Source organism: Heterodontus francisci, unplaced genomic scaffold (assembly GCF_036365525.1).
Source record: "Heterodontus francisci isolate sHetFra1 unplaced genomic scaffold, sHetFra1.hap1 HAP1_SCAFFOLD_1092, whole genome shotgun sequence".
Lineage (NCBI taxonomy): Eukaryota > Metazoa > Chordata > Chondrichthyes > Heterodontiformes > Heterodontidae > Heterodontus > Heterodontus francisci.
The window spans coordinates 37,725-54,176 of record NW_027141484.1 but is presented as its reverse complement, the minus strand read 5'-3'; the positions used below and the strand labels follow the sequence as shown (position 1 = coordinate 54,176).

Sequence of the window (16,452 nt, the reverse complement as noted above, 5' to 3'; positions counted from 1 at the left end):
ATCAGTGGTTGGGAAACTATTGGAAAAAATTCTGAGGGACAGGATTAATCTCCACTTGGAGAGGCGGGGATTAATCAGGGATAGTCAGCACGGCTTTGTCGTGTCTAACTAACTTGATTGAATTTTTCGAGGAGGTGACTAGATGTGTTGATAAGGGTAAAGCAGTTGATGTAGTCTACATGGATTTCAGTAAGGCTTTTGATAAGGTCCCGCATGGGAGATTGGTTAAGAAGGTAAGAGCCCATGGGATCCAGGGCAATTTGGCAAATTGGATCCAAAACTGGCTTAGTGGCAGGAGGCAGAGGGTGATGGTCGAGAGTTGTTTTTGCAATTGGAAGCCTGTGACCAGTGGTGTACCGCAGGGATCAGTGCTGGGACCCTTGCTGTTTGTAGTGTACATTAATGATTTAGACATGAATATAGGAGGTATGATCAGTAAGTTTACAGATGACACGAAAATTGGTGGTGTTGTAAATAATGAGGAGGAAAGCCTTTGATTACAGGACGTTATAGATGGGCTGGTAAGATGGACAGAGCAGCGGGAAATGGAATTTAATCCTGAGAAGTGTGAGGTGATGCATTTTGGGAGGACTAACAAGGCAAGGGAATATACAATGGATGGTAGGACCCTAGGAAGTACAGAAAGTTAGAGGGACCTTGGTGTACTTGTCCATAGATCACTGAAGGCAGCAGCACAGGTAGATAAGGTGGTTAGGAAGGCATATGGGATACTTGCCTTTACTAGCCGAGGCATAGAATATAAGAGCAAGGAGGTTATGATGGAGCTGTATAAAACGCCAATTAGGCCACAGTTGGAGTACTGTGTACAGTTCTGGGCACCACACTATAGGAAGGATGTGATTGCACTGGAGAGGGTGCAGAGGAGATTCACCAGGATATTGCCTGGGCTGGAGCAATTCAGCTATGAAAACAGACTGAAAAGGCTAGGGTTGTTTTCCTTAGAGCAGTGAAGGCTGAGGGGGGACATGATTGAGGTATACAAAATTATGAGGGGCATTGATAGGTTAGATACGAAGAAACCTTTTCCCTTAGAGGACGGGTCAATAACAAGGGGGCATATATTTAAGGTAAGGGGCAGGAGGTTTAGAGGGGATTTGAGGAAAGGTTTTTTCACCCAGAGGGTGGTTGGAGTCTGGAACACACTGTCTGAAGAGGTGGTTAGCACCGCAGCCTCACAGCTCCAGGGACCCGGGTTCGATTCTGGGTACTGCCTGTGCTGAGTTTGCAAGTTCTCCCTGTGACCGCGTGGGTTTTCGCCCGGTGCTCCGGTTTCCTCCCACCGCCAAAGACTTGCAGGTGATAGGTAAATTGGCCGTTGTAAATTGCCCCTAGTGTAGGTAGGTGTTAGGGAATATGGGATTACTGTAGGATTAGTATAAATGGGTGGTTGTTGGTCGGCACAGACTCGGTGGGCCGAAGGGCCTGTTCCAGTGCTGTATCTCTAAAATAAATTTAAAAAAAAATAAAAATAACCATTTAAGAAGTATTTAGATGAGCACTTGAAACACCATAGCATGCAAGGCTACGGGCCAAGTGCTGGAAAATGGGATTAGAATAGTTAGGTGCTTCATGGCCAGCACAGATACGATGGGCCGAAGGGTCTGTTTCTGTGCCGTATAACTCTATGATTCTATGACTCTATCTATTGGAGTAATGGACCTGTGAGTTATTTTGGAGAGGCCACCCGGGTGAAGAAACTCTTTGTAACCACAGCAGAAAGTGGAAAGAAATGGGCGGCTCCAGCCAACCCAGGCGAAGAACCCTCCCCTGACCTGAAGACTGGACTTTGTATTCTCTGCAGTAAGGTACTCCAAACACCAATTTAAGAGAAACATCCTTGCAGCCTTTCTTTCCCTTTCACCACTCAGCTACCTATCCTCTCCTCTACCTTTGCTTTTTCCTTTCCACCCCATCCTCCTCTACTCACACCATAACTCCCCGCTATCATATCGGTTAAATTCTTAAAAACAAAACTGTTGTTTGCTTTATTTGTTAAGGGTGGGTGTGACTCTTTGACTCCATGGCAAGCCCCTCTTCGCCAGTAGCAGGGCCTTCTTGCACATATACTGCTGTGGCTGCTGCCGCTGCACCTGTTGACCCATCAGCATTTTTGCTGTTAACATCAAAGCATTGGGTCAAGAGCTACACCCATCCAATATGTCATTAGAGGCATGCGTAAAAGCAATGGCTGAAGTTGTCAGCCCCTCGGCCATTGTTGCTGCCTCTAAAATGTGTGGGAAGGCAGTGTTTTTCCTGAAGACCGAGCGGGCGGTGTCCCTGGCCCTGAGCAAGGGGCTCACTGTGGGTGGGACCTTTCTGCCAGTGGACCCCTGTAGCCAACTGCGCAGTGGGTCATTCTGTCCAATATCCCACCCTTTGTTCCTGGAGAGCTCCTCCTCCCTCACCTGCACCATCTGGGGGAGGTAAAAACAGGGCTCACCCCAGTTCCACTCGGTCTTCAGGAGAACAACCTCCAGCATGTGTACTCCTTCCGCCCGCCACCAGTTCTTTATGCAGCTGGAGCGTGAGGACGTTACGGAAGGCCAACTTGAATACCGCGTCTTCTGGACATCGGACAGGGTGCAGTGCCATGCTTGTAAGAGGATGGGGCATGCTCGTAAGAGCTGCCCCAACCTCCGGGTCGCCAACTCCATCTCGGTGGCCCAGGGTGATGCCGCTGCACCTCCCCCAACACCTGCAACAACTGCTGCTCAGCCAATTCCAGAGGCCATGGTTTTCACGGCCTCCGGTGGGTAGGGGGGGGGGGGGGGGGGGAAGACCCGTCCGGGTGGAAGGAAGGCGCGACGCAAAGCAGAACACCCAAAAGCGCGCCCCCTGGATACGGAAAAAAAGTCCTAAGCCTGAGCTTGGCCTTACGGCTGATCCAGGGGAGCCCACCTGCCCTGCAACTGAGCTGAGGCCCCAGATATCTGGGCAGTGGGTGTGTGGATGGAGAAGCAGAAGGCTCGACTGAGATGGAGGTCTCTGAGCCTCTGCGCTCCTCCCACAAGAGGAGGAGACGTCCCTCCTCTGAAGAGGGCCATGAGCTGCAGCACGAGGGCCGAAAGCCCTAGGCTCTGTCCCTCGGGGTGGAGGGGGGGGAAAGAGACGCCCCTGTAGCTTTGAGAAGTCCCGAGGAAGGGGACCCACCCATGGTGGGGGGCCCGTGGACCCTAAGGGAGAAATCATTCCTTTGGCCAATGGGTCGGGGTTCCTGGTTGGGGGCGAGATCTGTGAGGGCCAGCCCTCCCAACATCCTGGTGCTGCTGCCCAGGACGTACCAACCCAGAGGCCAATCTGTGTAATTCCCTGTCTGATGGGTCTATGGGTGCTGGCGTAGTGGGAGGTGGCCTCCTCTCTCTGCCTCCAGTCCCAGCTGCAGCTAGATTTCCAGAGTCGGGAACTACCATTTCCCTTTGACCGCTCACTGGCCTGAGGACGGAGGTGGGGGCGGGGATCCTGGACTGCTGGCACCCATAGGCTCCAGCCCAATAGTTGAACTCAGAGAGGACTCCTCCGCCATCGATCCTGGGGGTGGGATCGTGACAGAGACGGGGCCAGCTGGAGTGGCCAGGACGGTCGCCCCAATGTGTGTGTCGGGTGTGTCGGTCGCTGGCGGTGACGACCTCGAGGAGTATGGGGATTCGGTGTGGGGCACGGAGGATGATCTTGAATCCATCACCAGTGAGGCGGTGGACTCCCTCATGCCTCCCACTGAGTCTCCTCTCATCCAAACAACGGAACTCCGGGACTTCCTCACAGCAAGCAGGGGTTGCCGCAATAAAGTCCAGCTGGCCCTCGGCCAGTGGTCAAGTTTGGCGCTGATTATTCAGTCTGTCCGTGCCGCCCTCAAGAAGGGTGGGAAGGGAGAGGGCGTGAAACTGGTTGAGAGGGGCCGGTTTAAAGCATTCCTCTCCGAGTTGCTGGAGGAGTGGAAGGCGAGCTGCACTTCCGCTCCGTCCTCACAGTAAGGTGTTGGTGACAGGTTTCTAAGTACCTTTGACATGAAGATATCCATTGCCAGCCTCAACATCAACACCAGCAGGTGTTTCACAATCTCTCAGTCCTCAGGGAAGGGAGCTTTGCGGTGAGCTTTCCGCAGGAAATCCACACCATTCCGGGAGATGAAGCCACCTGGCTCCTGGAGTGGCAGGGTGGGGTCTACATTAGTCACCTCACCCCTATTTCTAGTGGGGTGGCTATCTTGTTGGCCCCGACTTTTCAGCTGGAGATCTTGGCGGTCAAGGAGCTTGTGCCGGGCCACTTGCCCTCGCCATTCGCCCGAGTAGTGTGCCTCTCCACTTTGTGAACATATACGTGCCCAGCCTGGTGCGTTCCAAGCGTGCCTCTTTAAAGAAGCGTCCACTCTCTTGAGCTGTATCGATAGTGGCGAGTGCATCATCCTTGGGCAGGGATTTTAACTGTACACACGAGGTGAGAGGTCGCTCCAGTCCCCAGCGCGGCCAAGCGTCGGTGGAGAAGTTGAGGGAACTGGAGAAGTTGAGGGAACTGATCAGCTCCCTGGGTGGACATCTGGCAGAATCTCCATCCCGACTCCAGCGCCATCACATGGAGGTCTGGAGGAGGAGGGTCTCGAATCGACAGCCTCTACTTTTCGCTGGCTTACGTCTCCCATGTCTTGGTGGCCTCCATGCGGCTGGTGCTGTATTCGGACCACCACTTGGTGTGGACAGAGTTCACTGGAGAACAAGCAATTCTGGGACTTGTTCCGTCGATGCTGGGCCGACTGGAGAAGGAAGCAGGGGGGCTTCCCCTGCTTGAAGCTATGATGAGATGTGGGCAAGACTCACATCCGTGTCTTCTGTCAGGAGTACGCTAAGGGGTTGACCAAGAGGTGGGAAGCCGAAGTCGGACACCTGGAGAGGGAGGTGCTCGACTTGGAATCCCGCCTCGGTCATGCCGTCGCGGACCCGGCCCTGTGGCAGGCATACAAAGAGGAGAAGGGCACGCTGGGGGACCTGCAGCTCATAGGGTCCCGAGGCGCATGCAGAGGCCGCGGATCCAGATCCTGGAAGATTTCGCCTCACCCTTCTTCTACTCGCTAGAAAAATGGCAGGGGGTCCGTAAGCAGCTCATCAAGATGCTGACTGACGCCGGATCCTCTGTCACGGATCGAGAGGGAATGGGCCTTTTGGTCTGTACCTATTACAGTGCGTTGTTCTCTCCGGATCCGTCCAGCGATGACGCGCGCAGAGTTTTGTGGGAGGACCTTCCAAAAGTCAGCCTGGAGGGCGCCGAAGGACTGGAGGCTCCGCTCACATTGGCGAAGCTGACCGGCGCCCTCTGCCAGCTATCGAGGGGCAAATCCCCGGGGCTGGACGGGCTGGCTGTGGAATTCCTCTGGGCGTTCTGGGACGTCCTGGGGGAAATGTACACACGGGTCCTGGGGGAAAGCCTGGCGACCGGGGAAGTGCTCCTTTCCTAGCGCAGAGCAGTCATCATCCTGCTGCCAAAGAGGGGCGATCTCCGCCTGCTTAAGAATTGGCGTACGGTCTCCCTCCTCAGCACAGAGTATAAGATCTTTGCCCGGACTATGTCTATCTGCTTGGGCTCTGGCCCACATGATCCACCCCGACCAGTCCTACACGGTCCCGGGTCGGTCCATCCAGGACAACATCCACCTAGTCCAGGAACTGATCCACCTTTCCCAGCGGACAGGTCTGTCGGTGGCCTTTCTGTCTCTCGATCAGGAGAAGGCGTTCGACTGGGTGGATCACGAATATCTTTTCGGGACTCTGCGCGCATTCGGATTCGGGCCGCATTTTGTGGTCCAGGTCCGACTTTTATACGCCGCCGCAGAGTGTCCAGTCAAAGTTAACGGTTCCTTGACAGCGCCCCTTCACTTTGGGAGAGCAGTGCATCAGGGATGCCCCATGTCCAGCCAATGGTATACCATCTGCGTGGAGCCAATCCTGTGCCTGCTTCGCAGAAGCTTGATGGGTTTGGCTCTGCGTGGGCCGGGCATGCGTGTAGTCCTCTCGGCTTATACCGATGACGTGCTCCCACGGTCACAGATCCCGTTGACTTGTGGAGGATGCGCGAGTGCCAGCAGACCTTTTCTGCCATGTCCTCCACGAGGATCAATTGGGAGAAATGATCTCTGCCGTGGTCCTGAGTCTCCCGATTGAGGAGGGCAGCCAGTCGCTGGTGTGCGTCCACACCCAGGCTGTGACTCTCCGCCTTCGGACCCTACAGAGATTTGCGCCAGGACACTGCCTTCAAGACGACACGCAGCTCCCGGCGGAGTACGTTAGCCACACTGCTCTTAGGGAGTTGCCTATCTTTTACCGGGATCTATCCAGAGACTGGAACATGGTTGCCTCCAGTCAAGGCGCTTCCCCCCCAGAGCAGGACAGCGCCTTAGCTGTCTGGGCAACCGGCTCTGGGGACGGACTGACGGGCGGTGGAGTAGCCGAAGCCCCAGGGACGCTCTCACTGTGGGTGACAAGGGGGTCTGGGAACGCAGAGCGCTCCTGGCTGAGCTGAGCCCTGCTCGGCCAGAACTGCTCATTGGACCCAGGCCCCGAAACCCTCCTCAGAAGCCGGTCCCACACAACCTGAGCCGCCTCTTGAAATGCCCTCCGTGCCATTCCATACGGCACGGAGGGATTTCCTGTACGGACCGCTCCTGCACACTCTCCACTTCCTCGCTCATGTCAGCCGGCCGACCTCTCCGTGGAGGTCCGTGTTGCCATCTGGCGGCGAGGTGAAACCCCGGTGGAGGTCTCTCTACACGGGAGTCCTCCCCCTTTACATCGGGGACCTGGGGTGGAGGGTGTTGCACAGGGTAGTCCCGTGCAATAGACTTTCAAGCAGGTTCACGGACTCCCAGGCCGCCTGTAATTTCTGCAGCCTGGGTGAGTCTGTGTTCCATGTTTATATGGAGTGTGCGAGGCTGCTCCTCAAGTTTTGGTTGCACTTCAGCCCCAAGCTCCTGATCTTTGGGCACCCGGTGCGGAGGGGTATGGGCCATGATGAGGATCTCCTCGTCGGTCTGCTCCTGGGCCTGGCCAAAGTGGCAATTCACAGGTCCAGGCTGCAGGCCGTCAGGGGGTCCATCCGCCCTCATTGCCTGCCCCTCTTCCACAGTTACGTTCACGCTCAGGTATCCCTGGAGAAGGAGTATGCAGTGTCTGCCGGTTCGCTTGAGGCCTTCCGCGACCAGTGGGCACCGCTGGGACTGCAGAGCATTATTGATGCCGAGAATGACACTTTAATTTGAGTTTTTGTTTTATTTATTGGATTTTAATAAAGCTATTTTATGAAATGTATATAAGGGGGGCCTGTGGAATAAAGTCACCCTTGACATAAAGGGAAAAAAACAGGTTAGATACAGAGTAAAGCTCCCTCTACATTGTCCCCATCAAACACTCCAGGGTGTCCATAGTGACTGTGCAGATCACAGAGATCTTTGTGATTTGAGATCCTCCAGATGATGCACAGTGACTTGGAGTGGGATCAATCCCCAGATGTTGCAGTAACTGAAATACAGAATCGTTACAGTGCAGAAGGAGGCCATTCAGCCCATCGTGTCCACACTGGCTCTCTGAAAGAGCAACTCCCTCAGTTCCATTCCCCTGCCTTCTCCCCATAACCCTGCACATTCTTCCTTTTCATATAACTGTCTAATTCCCTTTGAATGCTTCAATTGAACCTGCCTCCACCACGTTCTCAGGCAGCGCATTCTAGACCTTAACCACTTGCTGTGTGAAAAAGTTTTTCCTCGTATCACTTTTGCTCCTCTTACCAAATACTTAAAATCTGTGCCCTCTCATTCTCGATCCTTTCACGAGTGGGAACAGTTTCTCTCTATTTACTCTGTCCAGACCACTCATGATTTTGAATACCTCTATCAAATCACCTCTCAGCCTTCTCTTCTCCAATCTATCTTCATAACTGAAATCCCTCATCCCTGGAACCATTCTCGTGAATCTCTTCTGCACTCTCTCCAATGCCCTCACGTCTTTCCTCAAGTGCGGTGCCCAGAATTGGTCGCAATACTCCAGCTGAGGCCGAACTAGTGTCTTATACAAGTTCAACATAACTTCCTTGCTCTTGTACTCTATGCCCCTATTAATAAAGCCCAGGATACCGAATGCTTTATTAACTGCTCTCTCAACCTGTGGCAAAGTGGAAAATGGAATGCAACCTGGAGAAGTGTGAGGTGATGCATTTGGGGAGGTCAAACAAGGCAAAGGAATACATGATTAATGGGAGATTACTGAGAAGTGTAGAGGAAGTAAGGGACCTTGGAGTGAATGTCCAGAGATCCCTGAAGGTAGCAGGACAGGTCGATAAGGTGGTTAAGAAGGCATATGAAATCCTTTCCTTTATTAGCCGAGGTATAGAATATAAGAGCAGGGAGGTTATGCTGGAACTGTATAAATCATTGGTTAGGCCACAACTTGAGTACTGTGTGCAGTTCTGGTCACCTCATTACAGAAAGGTTGTAATTGCACTAGAGAGGGTACAGAGGAGATTCACAAGGATGTTGCCAGGACTGGAAAAATGCAGCTCTGAGGAAAGTTTGGATAGGCTGGAGTTGTTCTCCTTGGACCAGAGAAGGCTGAGGGGAGATCTAATTGAAATGTACAAAATTTTGAGGGGCCTAGATAGAGTGGAGATGAAGGGTCTATTCACCTTAGCAGAGAGTCAGTGGCGAGGGGGCATAGATTTAAAGTGATTGGTAGAAAAATTAGAAGAGAAATGACGAAAAACATTTTCACCCAGAGGGTAGTGAGGGTCTGGAATTCACTGCCTGAAAGGTTAGTTAAGGCAACTCATTCAAAAGGAGTCTGGATGTGCATCGCAAATGCTGTAATCTGCAGGGTTACGGACCAAATGTTGGAATTAGAATAGGTGGATCGTTTTTCAGCTGCACAGACATGATGGGCCAAGTGGCCTCTTTCTGTGCCTTAAACTTTCTAATGATTCTATGATTCTAACCTGTCCTGCCACCTTCAGTGACTTATGCACATATACACCTCGGTCCCTCTGCTTCTGGACCCCCTTTAGAATTGTACCCTTTATTCTATATTGTCTCTCCATGTTCTTCCTCCCAAAATGAATCACTTCACATTTCAATGCATTGAACTTCATCTGCCACCTGCCTGCCCATTCCACCAACTTGTCTAGTCCTTTTGAAGTTCTACACTATCCTCCTCACAGTTCACAATGCTTCCAAGTTTCATATCATCTGCAAAATTTGAAATTGTTCCCTGTACACCAAGGTCTGGGTCACTAATATATATCAGGAAAAGCAACGGTCCCAACACTAATCCCTGGGGAACCCGACTACAAACCTTCCTCCAGCCTGAAAAACACCCATTAATGACCACCCTCTGTTTCCTGTCACTCAGCCAATTTTGTATCCATGTTGCTACCATCCCTTTTATTCCATGAGCTACAAGTTTGCTCACAAGTCTGTTGTGTGGCACTGTATCAAACGCCTTTTGAAAGTCCATGTACACCACCTCAACAGCATTGCCCTCATCAACCCTCTCTGTTAGCTCCTCAAAAAAATGCCAGAAAGTTAGTTAAACATGATTTTCCCTTAAGAGATCCATGCTGGCTTTCATTAATTAACTTGCATTTGTCCATGTGACTTTTGATTTTGTCCCGAATGTCCCACATGTTGCTCAGTGACTGAGCTGGGGATCGATCCCCAGATGTTGCTCAATAACCATGGAGTAGAAACAATCCCCAGATGTTTCAATGACCAGGGAGGGGATTCAAACCCCAGATGTTTCAATGACCAGGGAGGGCGATCAATCCCCAGATGTTTCAGTGACCGGGCAGGGGGTCAATCCCCAGATGTTTCTCAGTGACCGGGGAGCAGGATCAATCCCCAGATGTTGCAGTAACTGGGGAGGGGGATCAATCCCCGGATGTTGCAGTGACTAGGGGAGGGGATCAATCCCCAGATGTAGCAGTAACTGGGGAGGGGGAGCAATCCCCGGATGTTGTTGTGACTGGGAGGGGGATCAATCCCCAGATGTTGCTCAGTGACCGGGAAGGGAATCAATCCCCAGATGTTGCAGTGACCAGGAAGGGGATCAATCCCCAGAAGTTGCAGTGACTGGGAGGGGGAATCACTCCCCAGATGTTGGTGACCAGCTAGGGGGATCAATCCCCAGATGTTGCTCAGTGATCAGGAAGGGGATCAATCCCCAGAAGTTGCAGTGACGGAGGGGGATCGCTTCCCAGATGTTGGTGACCAGCTTGGGGATCAATCCCCAGATGTTGCAGTGACTGGAAGGGGGATTAATCCCCAGATGTTGGTGACCGGGAAGGGAGATCAATCCCCAGTTGTTGCAGTGACTAGGGAAGGGGATCAATCCCCAGATGTTGGTGACCGGGAAAGGTGATTAATCCCCAGATGCTGCTCAATGACCATGGAGGGGAATCAATTTCCAGATGTTGCAGTGACCGGGGAGGGGATTCAAATCCCAGATGTTTCAATGTCCAGGGAGGGGGATCATTCCCCAGATGGTTCAGTGACCGTGGAGGGGGATCAATCCCCTGATGTTTCAGTGACTGGGCAGGGGATCAATCCCCAGATGTTTCAATGACCGGGGAGGGGATTCAAACCCCAGATGTTTCAATGACCGGGGTGGGCGATCACTCCCCAGATGTTTCAGTGACCAGGCAGGGGGTCAATCCCCAGATGTTGCAGTGACCGGGAAGGGGGATTAATCCCCAGATGTTGCTCAGTGACCGGGGAACGGGATCAATCCCCAGATGTTGCAGTAACTGGGGAGGGGGATCAATCCCCAGATGTTGCTCAGTGACCGGGAAGGGATCAATCCCCAGAAGTTGCAGTGACGGAGGGGGATCGCTTCCCAGATGTTGGTGACCAGCTTGGGGATCAATCCCCAGATGTTGCAGTGACTGGAAGGGGGATTAATCCCCAGATGTTGGTGACCGGGAAGGGAGAGCAATCCCCAGTTGTTGCAGTGACTAGGGAAGGGGATCATTCCCCAGATGTTGGTCACCGGGAAAGGTGATTAATCCCCAGATGCTGCTCAATGACCATGGAGGGGAATCAATTTCCAGATGTTGCAGTGACCGGGGAGGGGATTCAAATCCCAGATGTTTCAATGTCCAGGGAGGGGGATCATTCCCCAGATGGTTCAGTGACCGTGGAGGGGGATCAATCCCCTGATGTTTCAGTGACTGGGCAGGGGATCAATCCCCAGATGTTTCAATGACCGGGGAGGGGATTCAAACCCCAGATGTTTCAATGACCGGGGTGGGCGATCACTCCCCAGATGTTTCAGTGACCAGGCAGGGGGTCAATCCCCAGATGTTGCAGTGACCGGGAAGGGGGATTAATCCCCAGATGTTGCTCAGTGACCGGGGAACGGGATCAATCCCCAGATGTTGCAGTAACTGGGGAGGGGGATCAATCCCCAGATGTTGCTCAGTGACCGGGAAGGGATCAATCCCCAGATGTTGCAGTGATCGGGAAGGGGATCAATCCCCAGATGTTGCAGTGACGAGAGGAGGGGATCATTCCCAAGGTGTTGGTGACCGGGAAGGGGGATTAATCCCCAGATGCTGCTCAATGACCATGGAGGGGAATCAATTCCCAGATGTTGCAGTGACCGGGAGGGGAATCAATCCCCTGATGTTTCAGGGACCGTGGAGGGGGATCAATCCCCAGATGGTTCAGTGACCGGGAGGGGGATCAATCCCCTGATGTTTCAGTGACCGGGAGGGGGATCAATCCCCTGATGTTTCAGTGACCGGGAGGGGGATCAATCCCCTGATGTTTCTTGGGACCGTGGAGGGGGATCAATCCCCAGATGGTTCAGTGACCATGGAGGGGGATCAATCCCCTGATGTTTCAGTGACCGGGAGGGGGATCAATCCCCTGATGTTTCAGTGACCGGGGAGGGGGAATCAATCCCCAGATGGTTCAGTGACCGTGGAGGGGGATCAATCCCCAGATGGTTCAGTGACCGTGGAGGGGGATCAATCCCCTGATGTTTCAGTGACCGGGGAGGGGGAATCAATCCCCAGATGGTTCAGTGACCGTGGAGGGGGATCAATCCCCAGATGTTTCAGTGACCAGGCAGGGGAATCAATCCCCAGATGTTTCAGTGACTGGGAAGGGGATCAATCCCCAGATGTTTCAGTGACTGGGAGGGGGATCAATGCCCAGATGTTTCAGTGACTGGGAGGGGGATCAATGCCCAGATGTTTCAGTGACTGGGAGGGGGATCAATGCCCAGTTGTTTCAGTGACTGGGAGGGGGATCAATGCCCAGATGTTTCAGTGACTGGGAGGGGGATCAATGCCCAGTTGTTTCAGTGACTGGGAGGGGGATCAATCCCCAGATGTTTCAGTGACTGGGAGGGGGATCAATCCCCAGATGTTTCAGTGACTGGGAGGGGGATCAATCCCCAGATGTTTCAGTGACTGGGAGGGGGATCAATGCCCAGTTGTTGGTGACTGGGAGGGGGATTAATCCTCAGATCTTGGTACCTGGGAGGGGATCAATTCCCAGATGTTGCAGTGACCAGTGAGAGGATTAATCCCCAGATGTTATTACCTGGGAGGGGGACAAATCCCCAGATGTTGCTCAGTGACCAGAGAGGAGGATCAATCCCCAGATGTTGCTCAGAGACCAGTGAGGGGGATCGATCCCCAGATGTTATTCAGTGACCAGTGAGGGGGATCAATCCCCAGATGTTGGTGACTGGCGAGGGGGATCAATCCCCAGATGTTGGTGGCTGGGAAGGGGATCAATCCCCAGATGTTGGTGGCTGGAGGGGGATCAATCTCCAGATGTTGCAGTGATTGGGGAAGGGGTTCAATCCCCAGATGTTGGAGGCTTGGCAGGATTCACTCTCCAGATGTTGCAGTGGCTGGGGAAGGGGTTCAATCCCCAGATGTTGGAGGCTTGGCAGGATTCACTCACCAGATGTTGCAGTGGCTGGGGAAGGGGTTCAATCCCCAGATGTTGGTTGCTGAGAGGGGGATCAATCTCCAGATGTTGCAATGACTGGGGAAAGGGATCAATCTCCAGATATTGCAGTGACTGGGGGGGATCCCCAGGTCCCTCTCCCACTGTTCCCCAAACTTACCGCCGCTGCCGCCGTTCTGTGGTCCGCTTCTGTGGCCCGTGTACCGGCTGTTCCTGGGGCTGAGAAGTGATGAGTGGAGCCCGGCCACGAACCTGTCGAAGGTGAGGTAGCCCGAGGCCGGCGCCACGCTCCGCAGGCACTGCAACACCCCCGGGGGTAGTGCACGGCCAGAGCCGTCCTGCCGCCAGCGGGACTCAATCTCCAGAATGTGCACCGACCCCCGCCGCCCATCGTCCAGGATGTCGAAGAGAGTCCGGAGACTGTGCAGGAAGCCCCGGGGCAGTTCCTGCGAGTATGGCCCGGGCTCCAGCTGGACAGCGACCGGAACAGCTGACTGCATTGGTCCGCTGCTGATCCCGCAGAGCCAGGTTAATCTCTGGTCGATTCCCAGTCCCGGGTTAGTCTCTGGTCGATTCCCAGTCCCGGGTTAGTTTGTTACAGTTCAGTCCCGGGTTAGTTTGTTACAGTTCAGTCCCGGGTTAGTTTGTTACAGTTCAGTCCCAGGATGTCTCTGGTCAATTCCCAGTCCCGGGTTAGTTTGTTACAATTCAGTCCCGGGATGTCTCTGGTCGATTCCCAGTCCCGGGTTAGTTTGTTACAGTTCAGTCCCGGGATGTCTCTGGTCGATTCCCAGTCCCGGGTTAGTTTGTTACAATTCAGTCCCGGGATGTCTCTGGTCGATTCCCAGTCCCGGGTTAGTTTGTTACAGTAAATTCCAGTTGTTACCTTCAGTTTCCGGTGAGTTTCAGTTTGTCACAAAAAAACCTTTCCCGCCTTGACCACTTCCCCTTTGATTGGCTGCCAGGAAAAATCCTGCAACCTGAATGGTGGAGCTTGAATTAAAAATAGATTCACAGTTTCAGCCTGGGAGAAAGAGGCAGAGGGAGAGAGGGAAAAGAGTAAGAGGACAGAGAGAAAGAAAAGATGATTATGAGAGAGAGAATCAAGGACAGAGCAGGCTGGGCTGGAGGAGAGAGGGGTTATTTGAGGGGTTTATTTCCCGTGTCCTGCTTTGGCATGTTCTAAACTTATGACTAACATTCAGTGATTCTGCTGGAGGGAGGTAGCGTCTCCCATTGCTCAACTACTAAAGGCAACGAGACCCGGGTGCTAACGCCGCTCTGTGCTGAGTTATTTAATCTCAGCCAGGGTGTTAAAGTTAGCCTCAGTACCCCTGGGGTGGTGAAGAGGTAAGATGAAACAGTGTTTCTGCTCTAGATCACGATTAAGTGATCTCCTGCTGAAAATTCCGTGCGAGGAAGTTGGGTGAGGACAGGATTGGACTTTGCAGTGATGCCCCCCCCGTGGTCAGATAGCCTGTCGACAGTCACATGAAGAATGCTCCCCCAAAAGTAAACCTTGTGTAAAGTATTGTGGGGCAATTGTAGGTGGAAAATACCACAGCAAGGGAATATTGGGGGTGGTAATTACAAGAACAGAGTCCAGTGTGAAACAACGGAGAAGTTTGCCCTCCCCAATGGATGCTTCTCATGGCCTGGATGACTACATTTGCAGAAAGTGTTGCCAGCTAGAGCAACTTGAGTTCCGGGTTTAGGAGCTTGAGTAGCTGCTAAAGTCACTACGGGGAAAGCGGAGAGCTAATGGGTGACTGCCAAATAACAAGGAGGACCAGGCAGGCAGGCAGGGCAGGGATCCCATGAGTGCATCTCACTCTGCAACCAGTATTCAGTTCTGAATAGTGGTGAGAGTGATGGTTCCTCTGTGGAGTGTAGGCAGAGCCAAGACCACGGCACCATGGGTGACTCAGCTGTATAGGTGAGAAGGAAGAAGAGGGAATTTATTAGAAAGACACAGACTAATCTAAGGCAGCAGGGATTTGTTAAGGGAAGGTCATGTCTGACTAACATGATTGAATTTTTTGAGGAGGTAGCAAGGAGGGTCGATGAGGGTAGTGCATTTGATGTAGTCAATATGAATTTTAGCAAGGCTTTTAGTAAGGTCCCACATGGCAGACTGGTCATGAAAGTAAAACCCATGGGATCCAAGGCAAAGTGGTAAGTTGGATCCAAAATTGGCTCAGAGGCAGGAAGCAAAATGTAATGGGGGACGGGTGCTTTTGTAACTGGAAAGCTGTTTCCAGTAGGATTCTGCAGGACACTACTCAGTCCCTTGCTTTTTGTGGTATATATCAATAATTTGAACTTGAATGTAGAGGGTATGATTAAGAAGTTTGCAGACAAGACAAAAATTGGCCCTTACCACCAACTTTGATGCCCTCATCCCTACGAAAACCATTACTCTCTCTCACCCTGACTGTTCCACCTGATACGGCCCTCATCTCCGCTTACCCTAAGTCCAAGAGACGCAGACTTAAAAGTATATGGCAGACAATTGGTTTAGCCATTCACTGCCAGATATGGCTGAGCCACTTTAATCACTTTCGGGTCCTGCTTCCATCTGACAAAACTGCTCAATATTCTAGGATTATCCTGGAGTACAAAAATAACACCTGGTTTCTTTTGCCTACTGCAAACCTTCTTCTTAAACCCCTCTCTCCTGTCCCCTCCACTTTCACCTCCAACAATAAGTGTGAGGAGCTCTTGGACTTCTTTGTCACTAAGATTGAGACCATCCAATCAGCTGCCTCTGCTCCTTCCCTCCTTTCCACTAGCCCACTGAGCCAAACTTCCTCTCATGCTCCCCTCCTGCCCTAGCCCTGAACTCACATATTTCTCTAGTTTCTGTCCTATCAAGCCTCATGCCCTCTCTGAGCTCATCTTGTCCATGCGACCCACCTCCTGCTCCCCCAATCCTATTCCCGTTAAACTGCTGATCACCCGACTTCCCCTCCTGGTCCCCATGGTAGCCGATATTTTTAACAGTTTTCTCTCTTCAGGTGTTGTCCCTCTCTCCTTTAAATCTGCCATCATCACTCCTCTCTTCAAAAAAACACCCCTGGACCCCACCGTCCTATCTCCAACTTCCCTGGACCCCACCGTCCTATCTCCAACTTCCCTGGACCCCACCGTCCTAACTCCAACTTCCCTGGACCCCACCGTCCTATCTCCAACCTCCCTCTGCTCTCCAAAGTCCTTGTACGTGTTGTCACCTCCCAAAACCATTCCCATCTTTCCTGGAATTCCATGTTTGAATCCCTCGCCCGCCACAGTACCAAAACAGCTCTTATCAAAGTCACGAATGACATTCTATGTGACTGTGACAAAGGTAAACTTTCCCTCCTTGTTCTTCTCGACCTGTCTGTAGCCTTTGACATGGTTGACCACACCATCCTCCTCCAACGCCTCTCCACTCTCATCCAGCTGGGTGGACTGCTCTCACCTTGTTCCATTCTTAGTAA

The 16,452-nt window shown here is 52.4% G+C and overlaps 1 protein-coding gene across 1 annotated transcript in view; it reads right to left on the bottom strand.

The window, feature by feature from the left end:
• The window catches only part of LOC137363824 (suppressor APC domain-containing protein 2-like), a 58,210-nt gene extending 44,592 nt beyond the window's left edge, over positions 1–13,618 (bottom strand). Inside the window, exon 1 of the mRNA XM_068027383.1 lies at positions 13,134–13,618. Coding sequence (XP_067883484.1) covers positions 13,134–13,473 — 340 coding nt within the window. The 5' untranslated portion in view covers positions 13,474–13,618. The remainder of the gene's footprint in view (positions 1–13,133) is intronic.
• Positions 13,619–16,452: the final 2,834 nt, after the last annotated feature.